Below are 20,128 nucleotides of genomic sequence, written 5' to 3' on the forward strand. Positions count from 1 at the left end.
CCTTCCTTCCCTGTCCTTAGAGGGCACCCTATTTAAATTGCTCACTCTGCAATCTACTACAATCACAACCCGTGCTTTGTCACCACTGCTTCTCTGTCCTACGTTTCCCCTGGCGTCATCCTGCAGTACATTGAAACTATTCCTAGTTGGCATAGCAGCATTTTCTTCATTTACACGTGTAGGTATCAGTCTTTCCCGCACTACATGCAACCCTTCACCCTTTCGAGTGGATGACCCCTCCTTTCCGCCATTCTGACCCACATGTGGCCTACCCTTCTCATGCCTGTTCTGCCTAACCCTGTATAACCTAACAGCAATGCTCCAAAGCTCCTCGCAGTTGGCCAAAACCTCACTACTTAGCTCACTACACTCAGTTGACACCTTCACCAACGTCTCAGTCTTGCTAAGTCTAAACAATCCTGCCAGTCCTTAAAAATGTGTAGCTCGTCCCTCAGAAATAGATTTCCTGACTAACCAACTCACACTTGCACTCACACTTTCTAGCCCTAGTCGTGATAGTACTAATTTTTTGTTTGTTTTTATTTGTTTTTGTGTTTTTTAACCTTTTGTTATTTGATCTGCACTGGACTACCTTGCAAACTAGCTGGTAAGGTACTTAAACTATTATTGCCCGAATACAAAATCTTCTCATCGCCTGATTAGCGTGCTCCGCAAGCTATGATGTTTTGAAACCTGCAATACTATAGGTTATATGAAGCCTGAATGTATCATTTCACTGCTGCCCACCATACCACATAACCGAAAAGAAGACAGCTATCTTATTAACTAACAGAAATCAATCACTATCCTCAAAACTCAAGATATACGAACGTATTTCCTAACATAGCCTAGTTTTGACCAAATGCAAATATGGTGCAAATGTGAAGTGGTAAACCCTAAACCCTAAAGAATTTTTCAATTTATCCGCGAAACTGCAACGAAACACCTTAAAAAGTACTGAGTAAATAAAGTACAGAACTAAAATGATCTAAAATTACATACACTTAATCTAATATACTCCCTGAGCCGCATACTAAACCAAAAACTCTGCGCTGTCTACACACGCTCCCGCTCTGCACACGCTACACACGCTAGTTCTAAGGTCGAAGGCATGTTTTTACTTCAGTTTGCATTTTCGCCCACGCTGCATTATCAGATTATTCGCTTCTCAGTTTCATGTCCGTCGTAGTAAGTAGTCGCCCAAATGCCTGTTATTTATCACACAGTGCGGTTCATTGTCGAGGCACGCAACCGGCAGCTTAATCTGGCTGTTAGCCAATAGCCTTCTGTCGATGGGACACGCGGTGCTGAATCATTGCGAACAATAATAATTAGATGTAGTGTTTACCGATAGAAAAATTGCAATGCTCGGACAATCGTCCTTTTGTGGTGTGGTAATATGTGCACAACATTTTGGCATTTCAGATTTGTTTTGCATCGGCAGAACTGATGCCACTCATCTTCTGGGTAGTTTAGGATCTTTCCGCCGAATTGGGAGTCATATTGGACTGATAGCGTTGTTTAGGTTACTGATGAATGGCCTTACTGACTGCCGATATATATGCTTGCCATTCTCACATGCGCCGCCTCCTGAATCTTCTGAGTTGCCCGTGCTGCGCTCTGCCGATGATGGTTGTCTGATTCTGTGCTGGTCGATGATCGCCATCTGGCCACGTAGCGCTGGAAAGCTTGAACTAGCAAGGTTTCAGCACGCGTGGCAAAAGGGTTGGTACAATTTTCAACCACATGGAGCGTAATTTTACGCCGTTGGAAACTTCCTCCCCTTGCTACGCTTTGATAACGCTCCATCAAAATCCCTTCCCCATCATGTGTAATGTGACGTTCTGTTAGTTAATCTCTCAGATCATCCCCAGATAGACCTAGTCTGCATACAGTTACATCCTAGGGAGCTGTCACACGTACGCTGGGTGCGTGCCAACAACAAGAACACCAGACACAAAACGGGACTTATTACCGTAATAATCGACCTATGACTGTTTGCACAAATGTACTGGACATTGGTGATGGAGAGTGTAGAACGGACAGGGGCATTGCAGGCCCTCTACCGTTTCACTGATATACGTTAAGCATAGCTCAATAAACGCCCGTCAGAAATGGAGAACACTTGATCTGAAAGACCACAATCACTGAAGCGTATCAAAGGTATCGAAGGGCCATGGCGTTTGGTTCTGGGCATTGGTTGCGCGTGCTCGCACATGATGTCATCTTGGTTGCCCTCCTATGGTGTGAACGCGCGCGTTCAGCAATAGTTTATTCAGTTAAACATTAGACCTCAGAAAAATTGCACCGTTTTTGGAATGGTTAAGTCAGTCGGTCGTCAGTCAGGTAAGTTGTCAGACAGGTCAAGCTCAGAACATGGTACAGTCAAGTCCGCAAGCTGGAAAGTCCGGGCACAAGAATGTAACAGGCTTTGAATGTCCGTGCCCATGTCCTCACCGCGACCTTAATTGCAGGTCACAGGTAATGCAGCGACCGACTGTGAGTTCGCAGTCTGCTACAGCCACAGCTACCTGCTCAAAAACCAGCATTCCTGAGCATCGTGTTTGGTATATCATGGGTCTTTGCCTACGCATAGCACGACACGGAGATACACGCCGATTGTGGTATATCGCATTGCTTGCCTGACTGGCGCAGCAGGGGATCCTTTAACTGGTCACCCAGCATGCGAATCCCTGAGGCGGCCCCTGACGGCGCTCCTATTCTCCAGGTGTCCAGCACCCAGTGGAAGAAGGTGATGGGCGTGCTGTCGGGTACGCTGCCGGACCGGCCACTGAACGAGATCTTAGGACGCGCGCCGCATGAGCGCGGCGTGCACCGCTTCCTCTCCGACTTTCCCCTCGCCGAGGTGCGGAACCGGTTGGCTACCTACACTTCGTTCCTCTTCGTGCGGCACCCGCTCGAACGGCTCGTGTCCGGCTACGTCAACAAGTTCGCCAAGGCCGGGCCGGACGGCTACTTCAACCGCCTTTTCTCGGCAGAGATCAAGAGGCAGTTCGGGGACGGCCAGCCGGCCAGCAACACTTCTACCGTGACGTTCGACAGCTTCGCGCGCTGGGTTTCCAATCCGCACCCGAAAAACGTGCTGGGCGCACGCAACGAGCATTGGAAACCCATGGTAGACCTGTGCCACCCGTGCGCCGTCAACTACACGATAATCGGGAAGATGGAGACGCTAGCGGAGGATGCGCGGCTCGTGCTGCGCTCCGCTCGCGTCACATCTGTCGCCTTCCCCGCCGGCTTCCGTTCAAGGACACACGACACTGCGGCTGACCTTTTCAGCTCGCTAGAACCGGACGTGCAGCGTCATGTGCTGAGGCTATACTTCGAGGATTTGCTCGTGTTTGGGTACCGACCATCGGATTTGTATGTGGCCAACACGACGGCGCATATGAACAGCCGAATCATGTTCGAGAGTCTGTTGGTTTAGTCAGGGGGGCTAGATGGTTGAATCGAAGATTTCGTGTGATAATTAACTGTGGGTAAGTACATTTCACTAGTTGCGTTTCCCATGTGCGGAGTCTTGCCAGCCAGTAGAAGCGGACATGTTTCCACCAGTCTAGCCGTTAAACTTGCTGTTGCTCCCTGTCTGTTTTGTCTTTCTGATCGTTGTGAATGGGTCAACACGCTAGCATGTGTCCGTGACAATTATTCAGCTGGAGTCAGATTTTGTCTACCGGAGGAACGCTGGGAATGCTCCTGGTTTTCTTCTTGTCTGCTGTCTGATAAGATGCTCATCGACAATTATATTTCAAACGGATCAATCGTGGGCGTGTTCACTGAATGGTATTTCCGACGGATTAATCGTAGGCGTGTTCACCGTTCCACTGACGGATCAATCGTGGGCGTGTTCACTGAATGGTATTTCCAACGGATTAATCGTAGGCGTGTTCACCGTCCCACTGACGGATCAATCGTGGGCGTGCTCACTGAATGGTATTTCCGACGGATTAATCGTAGGCGTGTTCACCGTTCCACTGACGGATCAATCGTGGGCGTGTTCAATGAATGGTATTTCCAACGGATTAATCGTAGGCGTGTTCACCGTCCCACTGACGGTAAGGCAGGTCTCCGATCCCGTGTTTTTAAAGAACGCATCTTTGATTAGTCACGCTCGCGCTCTTCGCCTCATACGTGCCTCCTACTACTTTTCGTTACTGCGCATTAGTTGTAAGGGCACTGTAGCATTGTGGAGTCCAGTTTTCGTCAATGCAACAGCCTGGATTTAAACTCTCGCCCCGGTTCGCCGTTTTTCATAACGCGAACTGATGAAGGGAGTGGGATCGATTGCACTGACTTGTCGTTTCCAAGCTACGACAGATGGCCGCTATAGTCGCTAACAGAAGGCGCCAGTAGATTAGTCCTAATAAGATCTGGGGATTGATAAGTTGTATGGTTCTAGGTCAATAAATTACCCCATTATGTTTGTTCAAAGGCCAGCTCTTTCTTGAAATCGAACATTTTCAGCTTTACACACTTATATGTGCCAGACCATACGTCATAGCAACAGCATACCTATACAGGCTTATTTTGAGTTCAGTTGTGAGCACAGCGTTGTGTAGTTTGTGTGTTTTGAGATTGAAGTCACCAACCATGGCTCCGCTGGGTGACTGCCTGTCCCGCGCAGCCCGCGGCCTGCATGGCGCCCACGCCGGCCGACCGCGGATCGCTGCGCAGTGATCGCCAACAAACGCCATTTTTGCAAAACCAGAAAGTTCGGGGACACGTTTAAAACTCGCCCCATAGACCCACCATATGCTGCCGAAAATTTTGGCGCGACTGCAAGCGGTGCCGAAAAGGTATCGTGAAAAGATGTTATGGGGTCGTATCGATCCCTCTAAGTGAGGGTTAACTAGACCATGACGGATCAGAACGTTCGTACAGATGTCATGTTATTGTAATGCGTCATAAGTTGGCTGCACTGTCGTCCTGTCCACTTTACTACGCAACATGGCCCCTACTCGATCTCCAGATGCGCTCCTGGTATCATCGTACGTCGCAGATCGAAGTTGCCCTGTGATTCCGGTTCTCAGCAGCACGCTATTTGGTAGCGTAAGATGTAGATTTTGTTTATTTGTTAGACTAAATGGCGTCGTTCTTTAATTTATGAGCGATATTTTTCCCCAAATGCGTGACAGGCCATTGGCCTTAGCTAACATTTGCCTCACAGTTTGTGTAATTTACCGTTCTGGTACGATCTGTCTGTTTTCATTTGTGTCTAAACTTGTAGCGTCATGACGTGAATGCTGTGCCAAAAGTGCCGGTAAATCACCGCACCTTAGCGTTGTCATCAGCGTCAAGGACCAAAGCTGCCGGATTTGGGTCTCGAAACTGCCAGATAGCAGTTAGTGTTGGGGGGGGGGGGGGCCTCCGCAAAGCCAAAGTGGCGCAGCCCGGCATGATTTCCAGCGGCCTAGAAACGTTCGTCTTCCAGAGGTGCAGACTGCCACATTTAACAACGGGTGGGACGTCGGCATGCTGAAGAGGTACTCTGCGGCGGCTAGAGCAAGAATCTGATGATGAAAGAGTAAAAATATGATTCCAGTATGACGGGTGACTCCCCACACGTTAAGGATGGCTCTGATGTGGCGGGAAGACCTAATCATACAGCACATCATCACCCGAAAGGCTGACATCCCATAGCTGGCTTTTCTTCGGATTTGACGCCTTACTTACTTTTTTTCTTCACCTTGCTTTCTGTGGATTTTGCGCCCTCTTTACATCTTTGGGTCTCCTGAAATGCTGAGCCTAGAGGAAGAGCACTCAGAGCCTCGGTGACCTGACAAGAATCTGCGGCCAGATGCCGCGCAAAATGACACTTGGCGCTTGTACAAGGGTAGGGTGAGGTGGCAGGGCGCGTGGTGCGCTGCTTTCTACCCAAAAGGGGCCACCTGGAGCACGTGCTACAAAGAGTGCTGTCAGTGGCGACATGGCATGAACGCTGCGTGGCACGAATTTGCATGCTTCGGCGAATCTTAAGCATTCATACTCTCGACAGCGTGTTTGTCACTCTGTCATTGATCATTGGTAAAGGTGTCATCGTCATTTTTGTGTTACGTACAAGTGAAATCAGGGCACATTTTTCCCATTCCCTGCATATATTTGGACCAGATTTTGGTGAGCCCAGCTGATGCATTTCCTGCAGCTGGCCGCACAAATCAAGGGCGGGCATATTCACGAAATTCCGTCTCTTCCGTGGTTCCTCACTATCAACGCTGACACCTCTGGCGATGCCCCGGCGCCACACCCGCCGCCACAGCAGCCGGCCAGGTCAGCCAGCGGCTTCGCTGCAGCTCTAGGGCTGGTCGCGGGTGAGCGGGACGTGGAGCAGCCACGAGCTGACGGGGCGCCCGCCTATCAGCGGTCGGGGTCGGCCGCTCCCCGCCGCCGACGACGGCGAGCGTCCTCTGGTCGGCAGCTGCACTGCGAATGACCGGCGTGCTGTGCGGCGAGGCTTCGGCTGGGCTGTGGGATGGGGCTCTCCTGACCAAGGGCCGCCGGTGGCCACAGAAAACCAGCGAACCTTTGTGGCGTTGGCGACTGGGAGACCGGCGCCTCTGAAGATGATGCTGTTTATCGGGCCGTCAAATGGCTTAGGCTCCGTATTCCAGGTGCGATTCGAATGCAGCACGGTCTTCGCCGGACTAATAAAAGGAGATAGCAAGCCGTGGCCGTTCTGCCTTCCGGCTGGCTTGTTAGGCACGCTGTCTTGCGTCTCTCCATTGTCTCCCTGCCGCCCTTGATGTGCTGCTCCGGATCCTGCGCCACCCTGGCGAGCTGCACTCGACGGAGTCGGCAGCGGGGTTGCCCCCGGCGTCGGTACGATCGCTGGCCTGTTGGTTGTCCTGGCTGTCGGTCGCGTCCGTTTCGGCGGTGCGGGCGTGGCTTGCGGCCTGCTGGGCCTCGGCCGACGCTTTCGGGAGCATTTTGGACGCAGACAGCAGTCCGGAAACGGCAGCCGTTTGTTTGGTCGACAGTTCCCAGGCAATGGTATTGTCAGAAAGGTTCCGCAGCTAGGGATAACGAGAGGTGTTAGTTCAATCAGATGAAAGAAGAAAGCCATAGAGACCTCCGCCTACAAAGTCCCATCATTACAGTACAAAGCGCAAGGTGAAGTGGTTGTGAACGGTACGAACGATGGCAATACAACACACGTAAACGGCCGGCTAGTGAACGAAGAGGCGAAAACTGGAAATGTCCAGCCGACTCCGGCTACTAGAGCAGCTGTCGTCGAATCTGACCGATGGGCGGAGGGTAAGGCACGTCTGATCATGGATTATATCCTGAAGGACCACGGGGCGCTACATAGATTGGACAGATCTATGGATCTCATCCAACAACTTGAGTGAATGGTTCGTTCGAACTGACTGGTTTTGCGGCGCCGGCTCCTCAGCTAACACTAAACGGCGTCCAATGGGCGGACGAAAATGATGAAGCCCTCACGGAAGAACCGTTGGAAGATTTAGGTAATCATTTTGGACGTGTAGAAGGTAGTCCGGACGTCTGTTTCACCTGTGTATTTTTTAGAATGGTAAGGGGACCAGACAATAGCTTACTTCACTTTTGAAAAGCCTCTTTTTACGTATACGATATGTCAGCTGCGTGTGTTTTGTTGTTGTAGACAACTGATAACCACAGTGCTGCCGTAGGCCGTCTAATCTGGCTTATATGGTAGCCGAGTACACGAATTCCTCCCTTTTTGCTCCTGGATCCATCCATAGGTAATCACATGCGCTAAACGTTACCTGTGACTAACGTCGTTGTAGTAAATTGCATCATAACTCACGTCAATCAAGCGCCGTCCGGGTGCCGTCAAAGAAACAGCGGACGGCAGCCTGGCATTTAAGATCCAGGGGCTCGTCCCGGTATCCTTTCCAAAACCCTTTTTCGGATTCGTCTTTGATGATGTTGAAAGCTCAGATTGTGACAGATCATGTCTAGTGTTTGTTTAGGGTAAGTCGTAATGGTTTGAACGTCAGCTCCAAAGGCATGAGGTCTAGCCGGAAAAATGCGGGTCAACATCAGCCCTGCGTGATAATATCGTTTAATGTGTTGATGGTGTCTCAGGGAAATTTTAGGCGTGCGATGAGCGTCAAGAATAATGCTTGCGATTGGTGACACGAAATATGTCCCTGATTATGTTTCTGACCACGACTTTTCATACTGTAACGAGCACGGGACCAAAGGAAGCCATCTGCCTCGAACTTCTGTCACGCGGCAATTTCCACTGACCCCCTTGCTCAAAGTGGGAAAGGGGTTGAAGTACAAGCTGGGAAAAGAGAGCTGGAGCATAATTTGGTTGGGGGTCTGACGCTATCCACAACTAAATAGGAAATTACACCACTGGTACAAGCGATCCTTGCTAGGTCGAACACGTCAGGAGGCGAGCAGAATTGGGGACTTCAGGTATCTTCGCTATTTTCAGAACATGGGGCTTGCAGCGAAGAAAGCACTATTGTTGGAACTCTGAATCAATACTTTGACATTGACCCATCTGCGGTTCCGTGACCCGTGACGCGCCCAATCGAGGCGCACAGGTCACGCCCGGTGCGCAGAGCCGTACCCAGTTCTCCAAATATCTGGGTGTGGTACGACAACGAAACTAATCACATTTTACAGCGCTTGTCAAACTGCATCAACTGTTCGATGATGCAAATCTATCTTAAACCAGGTTCTAAGAGGTTGGAAAGAATATTATCATCAAAGGTTGGAAATGCTATAGCATCGTCCTGTCGCCGAACCCCGGGGCACGGTAATAAGGTCCATGCCACTGGTCTCGTTCGGATAGCTGGCCAATTGGGGATAGATGGGGTGGGGGGGAGCTCTGCTGCCTGGTGCTCTTTTTACTGCACCGTTTGCAGCTCTGAACATAATCTTCACAGACTCTTTTCAGCCCTGGAAAGCATTAATGACGTTCCGGCATTTAGTGCGTGTGATTTACCTTGACTTTGGATGATCCGACCAAACCCCATGTTGGTTAATCAGATCATTGTGTAAACTGATAACATTCAGAACATTATCCCGAAAAGGCCTTTAGAATGCACAAGCACAAGCAACGTAAGTTATCGAGACCTAAGCAAAACGTGCACGCACTAGACGGAACCTCGGCCAAGGGTAAAGAGTATAGGGAGACTTTGGCACTTTTCACCTATGAAAGGTACAGAATAGAAACACTTTTCATAGAAGGTGTAAACATATGTAAACTTAGTGTCGAAACACCGTATCACGCAATTCGAAATCAAAATGTATTTCGGGGTAGCTCAAATATTCTGGGACCGCCTCATAGGGCATGGAACAAGGTTGATATGTACGGGAGAGGGATCGCGGCTGTACTGACCTAAGTTTAACCACCTCCAGTCGACGCGTGTCCGGGTTCCGTTGACATTTGAACTCCTCGCACTTGTCGGCCACGTTCAGACTCTGGTTAACGAGCAGTAGTATTCCCACCTGCTTGCCGGGCAGCACCAGCTCTGGACAGGGCTCCTGGCTACCTAGCATCAAGGGAGGCGCTGCTGTTCAGAACTGCAGCTGGTTGACGAACGGTCGAGAGAAACAGTTAAGACAAGTTAAGAAACAAGGAAGTGAAACAGCGAAAGATGATACAGGGAAACGGATTTCGTGATTGTAAGTTTGCCTCAAACGTGAAAACAAGCACCGTTGAATGGGAAGATAATCGATCAAAGTTGATGCCAATGCAAATTTGTATGGTCGCTGCCATAATCATCATCACACTTTGCTCACGCAGGGAAAGAGATGGGAATGAAACGGACGCGGTCCGCAATGTACACTGCATTTGTTTTAAATTAGTAATCCACTTGGTTGTGGACTTTGCTTAGTTCTAACGTGTCTCGTGGCTCCAAAGGCTTCTCAGAAACACCTCCCTGAAAACAGCTGTGGTTTTCAAAGGACCCTTGCCGAAACTCACAGTGACGTTCATTTTCGGGGCATATCTGATCGCAATCCAACGCTGCTTCGTTGTCAGCTGCTAGTTTTCAGCTGCCAATGCCATGCAAGCGTCACCTAAATGGTCGTGAACAACGGCAACGGTGCTGAACAGAATCAGCTCCAGCGCAGCACCTGCTCATCGAACCTTACCGCACCTTCAGCAGCCAGGGGGAGCGGCAAGAGCGTCAGCAGCGGCGTCAGCAGCAGCGGCAGCAGCGGCAGCGGCGGCGGCAGCGGCGGCGAGCGGAGAGCACGCTCCATGTGCGCGCCCTACACGGCGGCCGGCTGACGCTGACTCAGCCTGCAGGCGCCCGCCGAGACAGGGTCACGCCGAAAGGTCGCCCGGACATGTCCGGCGCGGTGCGGGCCCGTCACCAGCCGAGCGCGGCCGTGTCCGCGCTCGGACGTGACTCTGGTCCCGGTCGACACCGCTGACGGCGGCAGGCTGCTATTAGCTTGCAATGACTCTGGGCAAGGGCTAGGCAGGCTCTTTATCTGCGCGCGGTGGCATGATGGCTGACGATCCTGATAACAGCTCACACAGCCAGTCCTGACTCCTAGCTGCTGTTGGATCAGCAGGCTCGACTCTCTGTGGCCGTCCGGGTATGGCTGGCCAGTGGACAGCCAGCCGTGTTCACTTACACAAGACAACCCAGGGATGAAGACGGGCCTGGCTCTACACGACAGTGTGACGAAGCCGGAAATGCAGCAAGATCCGCGCTGATTACGCACCTGGAGCCGGTACCGGCGCACCGTGGCCTGCGCGCTGCGATTTCGTTCGAACCCGTCTGCTGCACGCTCGGCTGGTTAGCGCGAGTCCGGTTATCACGTCCGGCATCGCCGAACTCTGGGGCACGGCAACAGTGTCCATGCTCGCGGTCTCCTGCGCGTAGCTGGCTAATTAGGGATAGGTGGGGAACTCTGCCGTCCGGTGCTATTTTTACTGCACCGTTTGCAGCTCCGAACATAGCCCTCACATTTTATTTTCAGCCCTGGATAGCAAGCATGTCTGCTCAGCTGCTCATACAGCTTAAAGCCATCGCCCCCGTGAGCGTGGTTGCACCATGGTGGCTGGAGAGGAGTGCAGAACGCTTAGCAACGGGCCACGCGATCCAATCAACACTTGTCGGCTGAGCCCTTGGTAGTACAATTCCGTCACTCAGGCAAAACCGATTGGGCTGCTCTCGTTTCAGATATGGAGGTGCTAAGCGCGGCCATTGCTCATGACCAACACAATGCGCAATCGCTAAACAATTCGTGTCATGTTTTTGATATCACACAAAGTAATCTGGCCTGAGAGTTGTACGAGGGCTGCACGAGAAAGCCTGCAACTGTCATATTGATCACTCGGGCCCCTCTGAATTCGTGTCATGCACACTGTCCTCTGACTGTGGAAGTGGAACGTCTGTCCAATCATCTCTGCCAGTCCGCACAGACTGTTGTTGCTTTTGGTAGCAACACCTGTCGTCGCCTTCTGGTTTAGCACCACGAGCGCCGGCGTCCGCACCGTGGCCGCTTCCACAGGTGCAGCGAGCCGCCGACTCCGCCGCGCAGGCCTGCCTGATCCATGGATTTCCCGAATGTCCCGTCGTGGACGCCAGCATCGTCCTCGGTACCCGGCGCCGCCCGGTCTGGTTGCGGCAAATGTCACCGACTTTGTAGAAGCGCGATAGCGTGCCTAAACGTTGGATCTGTACGGCAGGATTATGCACCGCACGGAGTAACGGAACTTGCTAATACCTTCTGGTGTATCAACCTCGGGCTGATATAATCCCGATTGTGCAAAATTCGAAGAGCGCTCTTGCAATCACAATGCAACGATATTTATTTTTTATTAGCACAGCAAAACACTTTTATTAGCAGTGTGTATGATTTATTACAACGTTTATTCAACGATTGACGTCCTGCACAATCCGCCGCTCATTAGACCGATTTGGAATTAACATGATGGCTGACTGCAAGCGGACAGAGGCAGTCTTCCTGAGTCGCAACTCTGACTTAACACTGGTGGTTACGGAACAATTCAACGCAACATTATTGTTTGAAAGGAAGTCCCATCTCAAAACTACATCGTGCGAGAGGTCATGCGCCACAATGAGCTCAGCCACCGTCGTCTCTTCTTACACCCCCTAAGTCTCTGTGTTAAGGGAACAGATACCCAACGCAACGCGTTTGAAAGATGGCCTGACGCTGACAGCAGCGTCTCGGGCGGGCGGCTCGAGTTGAACGTTAGGTGACACCAAAAACACGGCTCACAAGAAGACTGACTTGACTGTCACTGTCCGAACGTGCATCGCTTACCAAAAAAGCCGTTAACGTGTACATGCGACGCGGGGAGCGTTACCACTTCCTTGCCAGCCCGCCCAATGCCCCTTTGGGCAGTGCCTCTTCAAGTGCCCGAAGCCGAATTTCGAAGAATTATGCTCTTCAAGAAAATTATATTTTGTGAGCAGATTAATGCAGCTTTTTGCTGCCTCGTTTTGGCAATGCAATGGAATTCAGGAGACTGAGGCCGATCTACGCTGTGACACGACAGGGACAGATTTTTTCGGGCATTTTCCATTGAAGTAACGTCTTTTTCTTGTGGTTACTCTTGGGATATCTGCTAGCTTAAACAAAGCGTCCATTTCAGGGACAGGTTCGAAGCGACTTTTCTATAAGGCAGTAGTATTGGCCTCATTCCTCGGAAAAAGACGGGAGAACAGATATATAGTTAGGTTGGTATTAATGCAACATACCTTTATCGAAACAATAGCAGAAGCACTTAAAAACTAACAAGAAACAAACACTTCTGCAATTGTTTCGATAACGGCATGTTGCCGAAATATCAACCTAAGTGTATCTCCATTCTCCTGGTTTTTCCGAGGAATAAGGCTAACTCTACTATCTTATCTATGTGAATAATGTTCCTCGCTTACGCAGTGAACGACTCACGTAACTAATTTTTACATTTAGGAGACGAAGTGCTGCCTTGCAATGTCCCGAGTTTTAAGAAATTCAGGCCTTTAGAATAGGATCGCAATGCGCCAGTCTGTGTTAATTTGCCACAATTTTAATTGCTCGCTACTTTAGAAGGTAAACTTTGATTGCATAACCTGGGAATTTAAAACCCCATACAAGGCAGCAATAGTTTATGCATTGCCAAACAAATGAATCGTCAAGTAGAGGCAAAGAACGTGTATCCAATAACTTGCATCGCTCAATGACGCCAATACTGCGATTAATACCTGAAGATAAATGCTCAGTGTGGTGGTTCCATTCCAAGCTGGAGTTAATATGCATTCTCAAATGCTTCACCTTCTCTACTTCTTTAATGGTGACATCATTAAGTCTTGTGCTGAAGTTGCAAACAGTGCGAGAGTTGCTGTATAATTGATACACTGCTTTCTGAGCGTCCAGGGACAATTTATTGATTGCAGCCATCTGCAGTGTGGCGTAAGTCTTGGTCAATTTGTGTCTGAAGCTTACGTGTTCCATCGGCTTCACGTTTTTATCCCGTAAATGGGAGCTCTGTCTTTCGATCACCCACCTGCAACAAGTTTGCTTAGTCTCGTGTGTGTCCGAAGGTGGAGCCTTGGACTTGCATCCCGCGGACCAGACCTTTGGCCTTTGCAGCCTGTGCGAATGTCATTCTACTAATATCGTGTGGGTGATACTTTTCCGGGCGGGCATTAGCGGCCAACCGCATGCTGCCTTCGGCTACGACCACTATTCTGTCTCCCTCGCTTAATACTGCTAATGACTGGCGTGACCTGCTGGTGGGCTTTGCAACCTCGCTCTTTTATTTTTGTTTTTGCCCCTTCCTCTTACCAGGGAGTGCCGCGGCTTGCGTTTATTATTTTTGGTGTTAACATAAGGTTCACTGTGTCGCCGGGATGGTAGGAGCGACACTCATTGTCGCCCGTTAATGGCTGGCGGTTAGAAAAGACAAAAAGCCCCGGCAGGACCAGCATTGCGCCTTCCGTCGACGTTCTCCAGTGGGTGAGGGCGGCTGTCTACCCCCGCCATCTGAAGACGAGCCGTCGACGTCACGCATCGTGTGCCGCCGCCCATCCGGCAGAGTAGCATGGCACACTCCACCATGTGGTAAGGGGAGCGAAGACAGTGATCGGCGGGGCCTCCACCAGGTGGCAGCAACCAGCGCAGGCAACCGTGTCGAATGCTGCCGTCCTCCCGGCGGATCGTGTGGCGCGCGGCCATCTGGTCAGCGACTTGAAGATGTGATCGGTGGAGCTCTCGCCAGGCGGCAGCCGTCCGCGCGGGTAACCGTGTCGAATGCTGTCGCCCTCCCGGCGGATCGCGTGGCGCGGCCATCTGGTCAGCGACTTGAAGATGTCATCGGGGGAACTTCCGCCAGGCAGCAGCCGACTGCATGGGAAACCGCCTAAAGCCGACGCCAGCGACGCCTGCCGCGCGATCAAGCGACCGCTAACCGTAACGTTCGCGGCGCTAGTAGTTCTTCTCAATGGCGAGGTCGCGACCGCCTCGAGACGACGCCAGCGATGACGTGGAGCATTCACTGCGCTCTGCGTGCACTGCGCTACTCTCCGACCAGTGTAGGTGCGGAGAACTGCGCCAATCACCTCCCAACGAGCGGAAGGCGAGCTCTTCTCGCTTTAGTTCGTCGACAGCTGCATCGAGCGACGCCACGCCCTCGCGCGACAACAGCATCTTCTCTACAGATGATTCTAGCAAAACATGGCGATGCATTGCAGCTCGGTAAGCTGGAGTGCAAGTGTTTTTCACGTAACCAGCCTAAACCAGCCGTAACCAGCCACTCTGGGCAAGCCCCTGAACAAGTCACTTCATGGGAACAGAGTGCTCCAAAACAGACATCGTGACTTTCTGAGCATTACTCAGCTGAGCAGCCGCCATCTCCGGTCGTCTGGCATTAAACCTTTTCGTTAGTAAGGAGGGCACGTCCGTTTGGTCGGTGCCGCCCTCCACGACATTCAGAGTAAGTCCACGGCACCTCACCGTCCTGATGGTGGAGAGCTGTGTGTGTAGAGATGTCGGCCAGTGCCGCCAGGGGTTAGCACTGACAGATGAAGCCATTGAGTGGTACTGCCCCACACAGTCCGGTAGGTACGAATTGGAGCACGACGCAACGCAGCACGAATCATGACCGATGCAGACACAATAAAGGTTGGTTGCTCGCCATCCGTGACATAGCTCACTTCCCCGATACCGTTGCCACCATGTTACGGCACGGCCTGGCTGGCGGATCACACGGTCTTTACTCGCCCGGGCAGCACACCCAACCCGAACGAGGTCTGTATTCAACTAATAGCCAAACGCACATTCCCGCTGACATTGGCGGACCCAAACGCCTCAGGCTCTTTGTACGTCGTACTGGACATAGGCGGATCCAGGGCGTGACACTGGTCCTTTGTCTAGGCTTGAGCTCTGAAAAGCGGAAGCTGCTATCATTCGTCAACTGCGGTGCAAAGCTTTCCTTGAGCTCCGAAAAGCAGAAGCTGTCATCATTCGTCAACTGCGGCGCGAGACTTTCTTTGAGCCCCGAAAAGTAGAAGCTGTCATCATTCGTCAACTGCGGCGCGAGACTTCCCTCGAGCTCCGGAAAGCAGAAGCTGTCATCGTTCGTCAACTGCAGCGCTCGGCTTTCTGCCAGGAGATGGCCGCACTGACCGGAGGAGCTCTGATCGCCAGCGGAAGTAGTCCGCTGCTGCTGTGACCCCAGCTGGACCGTGATGGCCTGCTTTGGGTCGTGGGTCGGCGGGTGCACGCTCCGCCGTCGGAGGAGGCCCTCCATCCTCTGACCCTACCGAGAGACAGCTGCATGACGTGGCTCCTAATCACGGTCGCTCAAGAAAACCTGATGCACGTAGCGGCGGACCACGCCCTGAACGAGCTGAGATAGAAGTACTGGATCCTGCGAGCGAGAGAAGCGGTGATGAACTCTGTGCACGACCGCGTCGCCTGTCGGCGACGACGCACTGGACCCCGCCCGCCGCGCACAGCTGACCTGCCGAAAGCCAGAGCTGACGCTCGCCACGGCTTCGGTTCGGTGGGAATCGACTTTTTGGTCCCCCGGTCGCTAGACTAATCGGTGCGCCGGCCAACAGAGGAGTCACTGTCTGTTAACAACGTGCAGGACTACACACCCAGTCCATCTCAAAGATGCTCAGTCTCCGACCCTGGCAGCTTCTTCTCTAGCTTCGCAGCATCGCACCACAACGGCGTACAGCTCTCGAAGTTGATGGTGCCTGAGCCTCTGAATCGACACGTAATCATGAACCTCCATGCTACTGTGAGCGACTGGCGAACCGCAGCGGATAACGTAGATGTGCCCAGGGACCCAGCGATGCAGGGACAGCGTGCCGGGGGTTCAGTTCTAGCGGAGCAATGTCCCAGATCTTAGCTGACCATCGCAAAAAGCATCGGTTAAACTAGGCTCCGGAGGGCCGCGGTGCAAGAAAGCGGTACTTGCCTTCACACTCCAACAACTGCCAGCCTTGGAATACAGCTTGATCAGAACAGGCTGTGGATTGTGATTGCCCTCCGTGCAGATGCTGAGCTCGTTTTATGCGTTTTTGTCCGAGACAACGTAATGTCATAACTTTGACAGAAAGTCGTTTCAACTCGAGAAATTGAACGAGAAAACCGCTCACTATGGTGGGATTTGGTTAACACCTTATAGGTGAATACAAAATTGAGAGGATGTAGCCAACAACAACAAAAACACGGCAGGGAGAAAAGTTATTTGAAGCTTGCCAGCCTGATGCAAAGGAGAGCTATAGGAAATGTAGACAAAAGGTCTTCCGTGTGGAGGTCATCTGACTTGGATATCGCCGGAATTTTACAAGCACGGCGTAGAAAACGACGGCTGGTTACAGACAGATGGTAGCGCTGATAGCGATGTTTGCGGTGTTGTGCTTTTGATTTGTGTTGATTTCCATGAATTAATCAGTTGCATCATATATCAATATATTTCAGTTATCGTTTCTCCAATTTGTTCGGGATGAAAATGACCATACTGTTTGTTATCACGAGACGCGCGACCTGGGGGGCGTTTCATTCACAGCGTATCTCAGCACCGCTAACTTGCGTGGAACGTTTTGAAGAACTACGTCAAAACAAATGTGGACCGGATTGGATTCAATCTGACATTTACGCAGTGTATATGCTGCGTCACTTTCGGTTACCAGACGCCACGTGTCTCACCATCACTGACTCCGTTTACGCAAGCTTCATTGGAAAAGATGTCGCCACCACCGTGCAGTGACCGGAGGCTTGCGTCTCCAGCTGGCGCCCTCTATATCTGCCATGACGGCTTCCCCATGGGGTATGAGTCGCTGAAAGGGTGATGCTCTCTTCCAGAATGTGTATGAACCGGCTTGGTGTCCGGCAAGCCCATTGCCCTGTGAACATTTGCTCACCCGCCTGTATACTAACCCGTACAGAATAGCAAATCCCTTCTCCGCGTGCATTTTCCTAGTCGAGCGTCGAGGGTCATATTTGTGTCAGAATTGCGCACAGCACGTGTGGTCGTTTTGGACATGCGGTTGCAGGCTTCCTTTTGGCCCAGATAAACACGGCGGCAGTTTTATACATGCTTTGGCGGATTTGGTACATGTCTATGTTTACCTGAATGAATCTCAGTTTCGTCTTCTTGGAGGGTCATTTGCAAGGACGCGGGGAACGAAGACAGTGGGGACTACTTGCCCGCCCCCCAACTTTAAAACTGGGGAGGGGCAGCGTCCCCTTCCCCATCTAACTTGGAGGGCTTGTGGAGGGTCTATTTTGGTATGTTATGGGCCGATTTTAAACTGCAAAGGATCATGTGAGCCTGAAAATGCTCATGTTGGCCTGCCGATGGCTCATCCTGGCCTATTTAGGATCCCTTTTGACCAAAAGAAGGCACTTCCGAGCTTTTGAACGGCCCATGTGACCTGAAGAAAGCCATTTTTCATTGTGGAGGACCCATTTTGGCGTACAGAGGCCCATTCTAGTCTGTAGATGAATGGGTGGCCCATTCTGGCCTGTAGAGGGCACATTATGGCCTGTAGAGGATTCATTCTGACCTGAAGAAGGCCTATTATCGACTGTGGAGGATCCATTCTGGCATGTGCAGAGGCCCAATCAAGCTTTTAGAGGGCTCGTTATTAACTGAGGAGTGTCCATTTTGGCCCGAGAGGAGCCATTATTGGCTGCGGAGGCCATTCTAACATGTGGACAGCCCATTCTGACCAGAATAAGGCCTATTCCGGCTTGCAGAGGGCCAATCCTGGCCTAAAAAGTCCATTTCAATCTAACAAGGGCCCATTCCGATCCGTAGAGATCCTTTTATGACCTGTAGCGCGTGATTCTGACCTGAAGGATGTCCGTTATTGACTGTGGAAGATCTATTTTGTTCTGCAGAGGGCCCATTCTGCCCCTCTAGCATGGATGTGGGATCAGGGGGTCAGGGGGGGGGGGTCATGGGCCCCCACTTTTAACATGAAAGGCAGCAATGTTAACGAGCTCCCCAATTTTTTAGATTTTGTTGGCGTTTAGCTTACTTTTTACTGCCTTAAGCATGCATGCCGAATTGCCTAGTCCAACAGTCATCTTCCTAAAACCGCACTAGACACAATTGCTTCATGTGGTAAATGGCATCATCTTGACCTATTACGTAAGGCGAACGAAGATATTTAGGGAGAAACCTGAGGTTTCTCTTCTCCCAAAAAGCTTGCTTCGTCTTTTTATATAGTCTTGGATCTTAGTTCTTCTGCATGGCTGCTCACATAAACCTCAGCATATGTTCATGGAATTGCAGATGGTATGATGTATCACTGTAAGCGCCGCGGGAGCGACCAAGGGACCCCACCGCCCTGTCGACATAAGGCCAGCCGGAATACACCACGCGCTTGGACGGAATGGCCCTCCAGCCCTGGACCGGTTATGATGTGCTCTTTAGTGCTCCTTGCCCGGAAAACGTAAGGGATCTCAGAGGTGTTGAATTGAGTGCATTGAAATGAGGTCAAAGGTGAAAAAGACCAACTCATGTTCGCCCTAGAACGTTCATTCTCTTGCAGAATCGCTTAGTGAAACAAATAATGTAATACAGTTTGAGACCCTGCACGCTCGCAATCAGATCAAGAACAGCGATTACAGGGTTTGCAGTTTCCGTACAACCAAAAACTTAAAGCCGGCGTCGGCCGCTACAGGTAAGGCCAGGTGGCGGGCGCCGTACACGGGAGAATGACCGCCTGAAATAATGCTTCCGGTTTTTTTCAAGACCAAAGAGAGCCATTAAACTATAAAACTAGGCGTTGTTATCATTCTGAGGAAGACTTCTGGTCAAATTGCCAGCTACAGCAACACGAAAATAGATATTGTGCATTTAACATTCCAGCTCCACCACCAGTTTTCAACACCACTTCGTGGTGCTGAAAAGGCTGATCCGTCTTTATTACCAGTCTATCGTCTAAATCGCATGGGTGAAATATACACTCGGACTACTTTCGAAATATAAGAACTGGCGCTCTAAAACGTTCAAGGGTACTTCTTTCAGATGCGTCATCATTTTCGTCTGTCCGTTGGCCAATGCGTAGCATCAGCTACGGGGCCGATACCGCGCGGCCTATGGAGACTGTAACGCCGGGCGTCGAAGATGTTGCTTAGATTTGCAAGCGCCCATGTTCAAAACCATGTTACATGATTTTTCTCAGTAATCGATCCTCCTTTCAGGATAAACATGAGTTAACTATTTCAACACAAATTTTAGACATCATTTTGATCCGCAATCTACGTTCAGCGGCTCTCAATATGTCGGAAGAACCCAGAACAAATCTGGCAAGCTCCCGAGTTCTATAGGTTTAAAACATACATTCAACCATTGCAAGATGAACAGCGCCTCGGATGTACTCCATGCAGTCGTTCAACTTTGCTTACTTTGGCATCTATCTTCCGGAGGCAGCGCCTTCCCAGTGACCCAAAATGTCTACCCGGTCGTGGAATTTCGCCTCTCCAGGGAGCGCAAGGTTGAAATGGTCAAATATCTTGGGAAGCTGGATGGTCTTACATGCCAAATGGCATAGATGAGTCGAACAACCCTCACCTCTACTCCCCCCCCCCCCCCCCCCCCACCCTCCTGCCACGGTCAGTCACCGGGTTTGCTCACAGTTGAAGATATTGAAGCATGCGTCGCATATGTGGAAAT

General features: G+C 51.1%; 2 protein-coding genes across 6 annotated transcripts in view; one reads left to right on the top strand and one right to left on the bottom strand.

Annotated features, from left to right (window-relative positions):
• LOC119107556 (carbohydrate sulfotransferase 11) overlaps nucleotides 1-3,782 on the top strand; it is a 27,162-nt gene extending 23,380 nt beyond the window's left edge. For all 5 annotated transcript variants that reach the window (XM_037231043.1, XM_037231038.1, XM_037231042.1 and 2 more), the window contains one exon: nucleotides 2,729-3,782. In XM_037231043.1, coding sequence (XP_037086938.1) covers nucleotides 2,729-3,448 — 720 coding nt within the window. In that variant the 3' untranslated portion in view covers nucleotides 3,449-3,782. The remainder of the gene's footprint in view (nucleotides 1-2,728) is intronic.
• Nucleotides 3,783-6,097: 2,315 nt separating this feature from the next.
• LOC119107064 (translation initiation factor IF-2) lies at nucleotides 6,098-10,249 on the bottom strand. The gene is made up of 3 exons (XM_037230419.1): nucleotides 10,119-10,249; nucleotides 9,356-9,509; nucleotides 6,098-7,031 (listed from the first exon to the last, which is right to left on the bottom strand). Exons 1-3 carry the CDS (start codon nucleotides 10,222-10,224, stop codon nucleotides 6,314-6,316), a joined length of 978 nt encoding a protein of 325 aa, XP_037086314.1. The 5' UTR covers nucleotides 10,225-10,249; the 3' UTR covers nucleotides 6,098-6,313.
• Nucleotides 10,250-20,128: the final 9,879 nt, after the last annotated feature.

This window comes from Pollicipes pollicipes, unplaced genomic scaffold (genome assembly GCF_011947565.3).
Source record: "Pollicipes pollicipes isolate AB1234 unplaced genomic scaffold, Ppol_2.1 Scaffold_6686;HRSCAF=7923_pilon_pilon_pilon, whole genome shotgun sequence".
Classification (NCBI taxonomy): domain Eukaryota; kingdom Metazoa; phylum Arthropoda; class Thecostraca; order Pollicipedomorpha; family Pollicipedidae; genus Pollicipes; species Pollicipes pollicipes.

Excerpts from the sequence above, each read along its gene's own strand:
- LOC119107064 (XM_037230419.1), bottom strand. The coding sequence starts at position 10,224 with ATGGAGCGTGCTCTCCGCTCGCCGCCGCTGCCGCCGCCGCTGCCGCTG. Across the intron at positions 9,510-10,118 it reads GCTCCCCCTGGCTGCTGAAG|GTAGCCAGGAGCCCTGTCCA; the intron begins GTGCGGTAAGGT and ends CCTTGATGCTAG. Across the intron at positions 7,032-9,355 it reads CTGGAGGTGGTTAAACTTAG|CTGCGGAACCTTTCTGACAA; the intron begins GTCAGTACAGCC and ends CGTTATCCCTAG.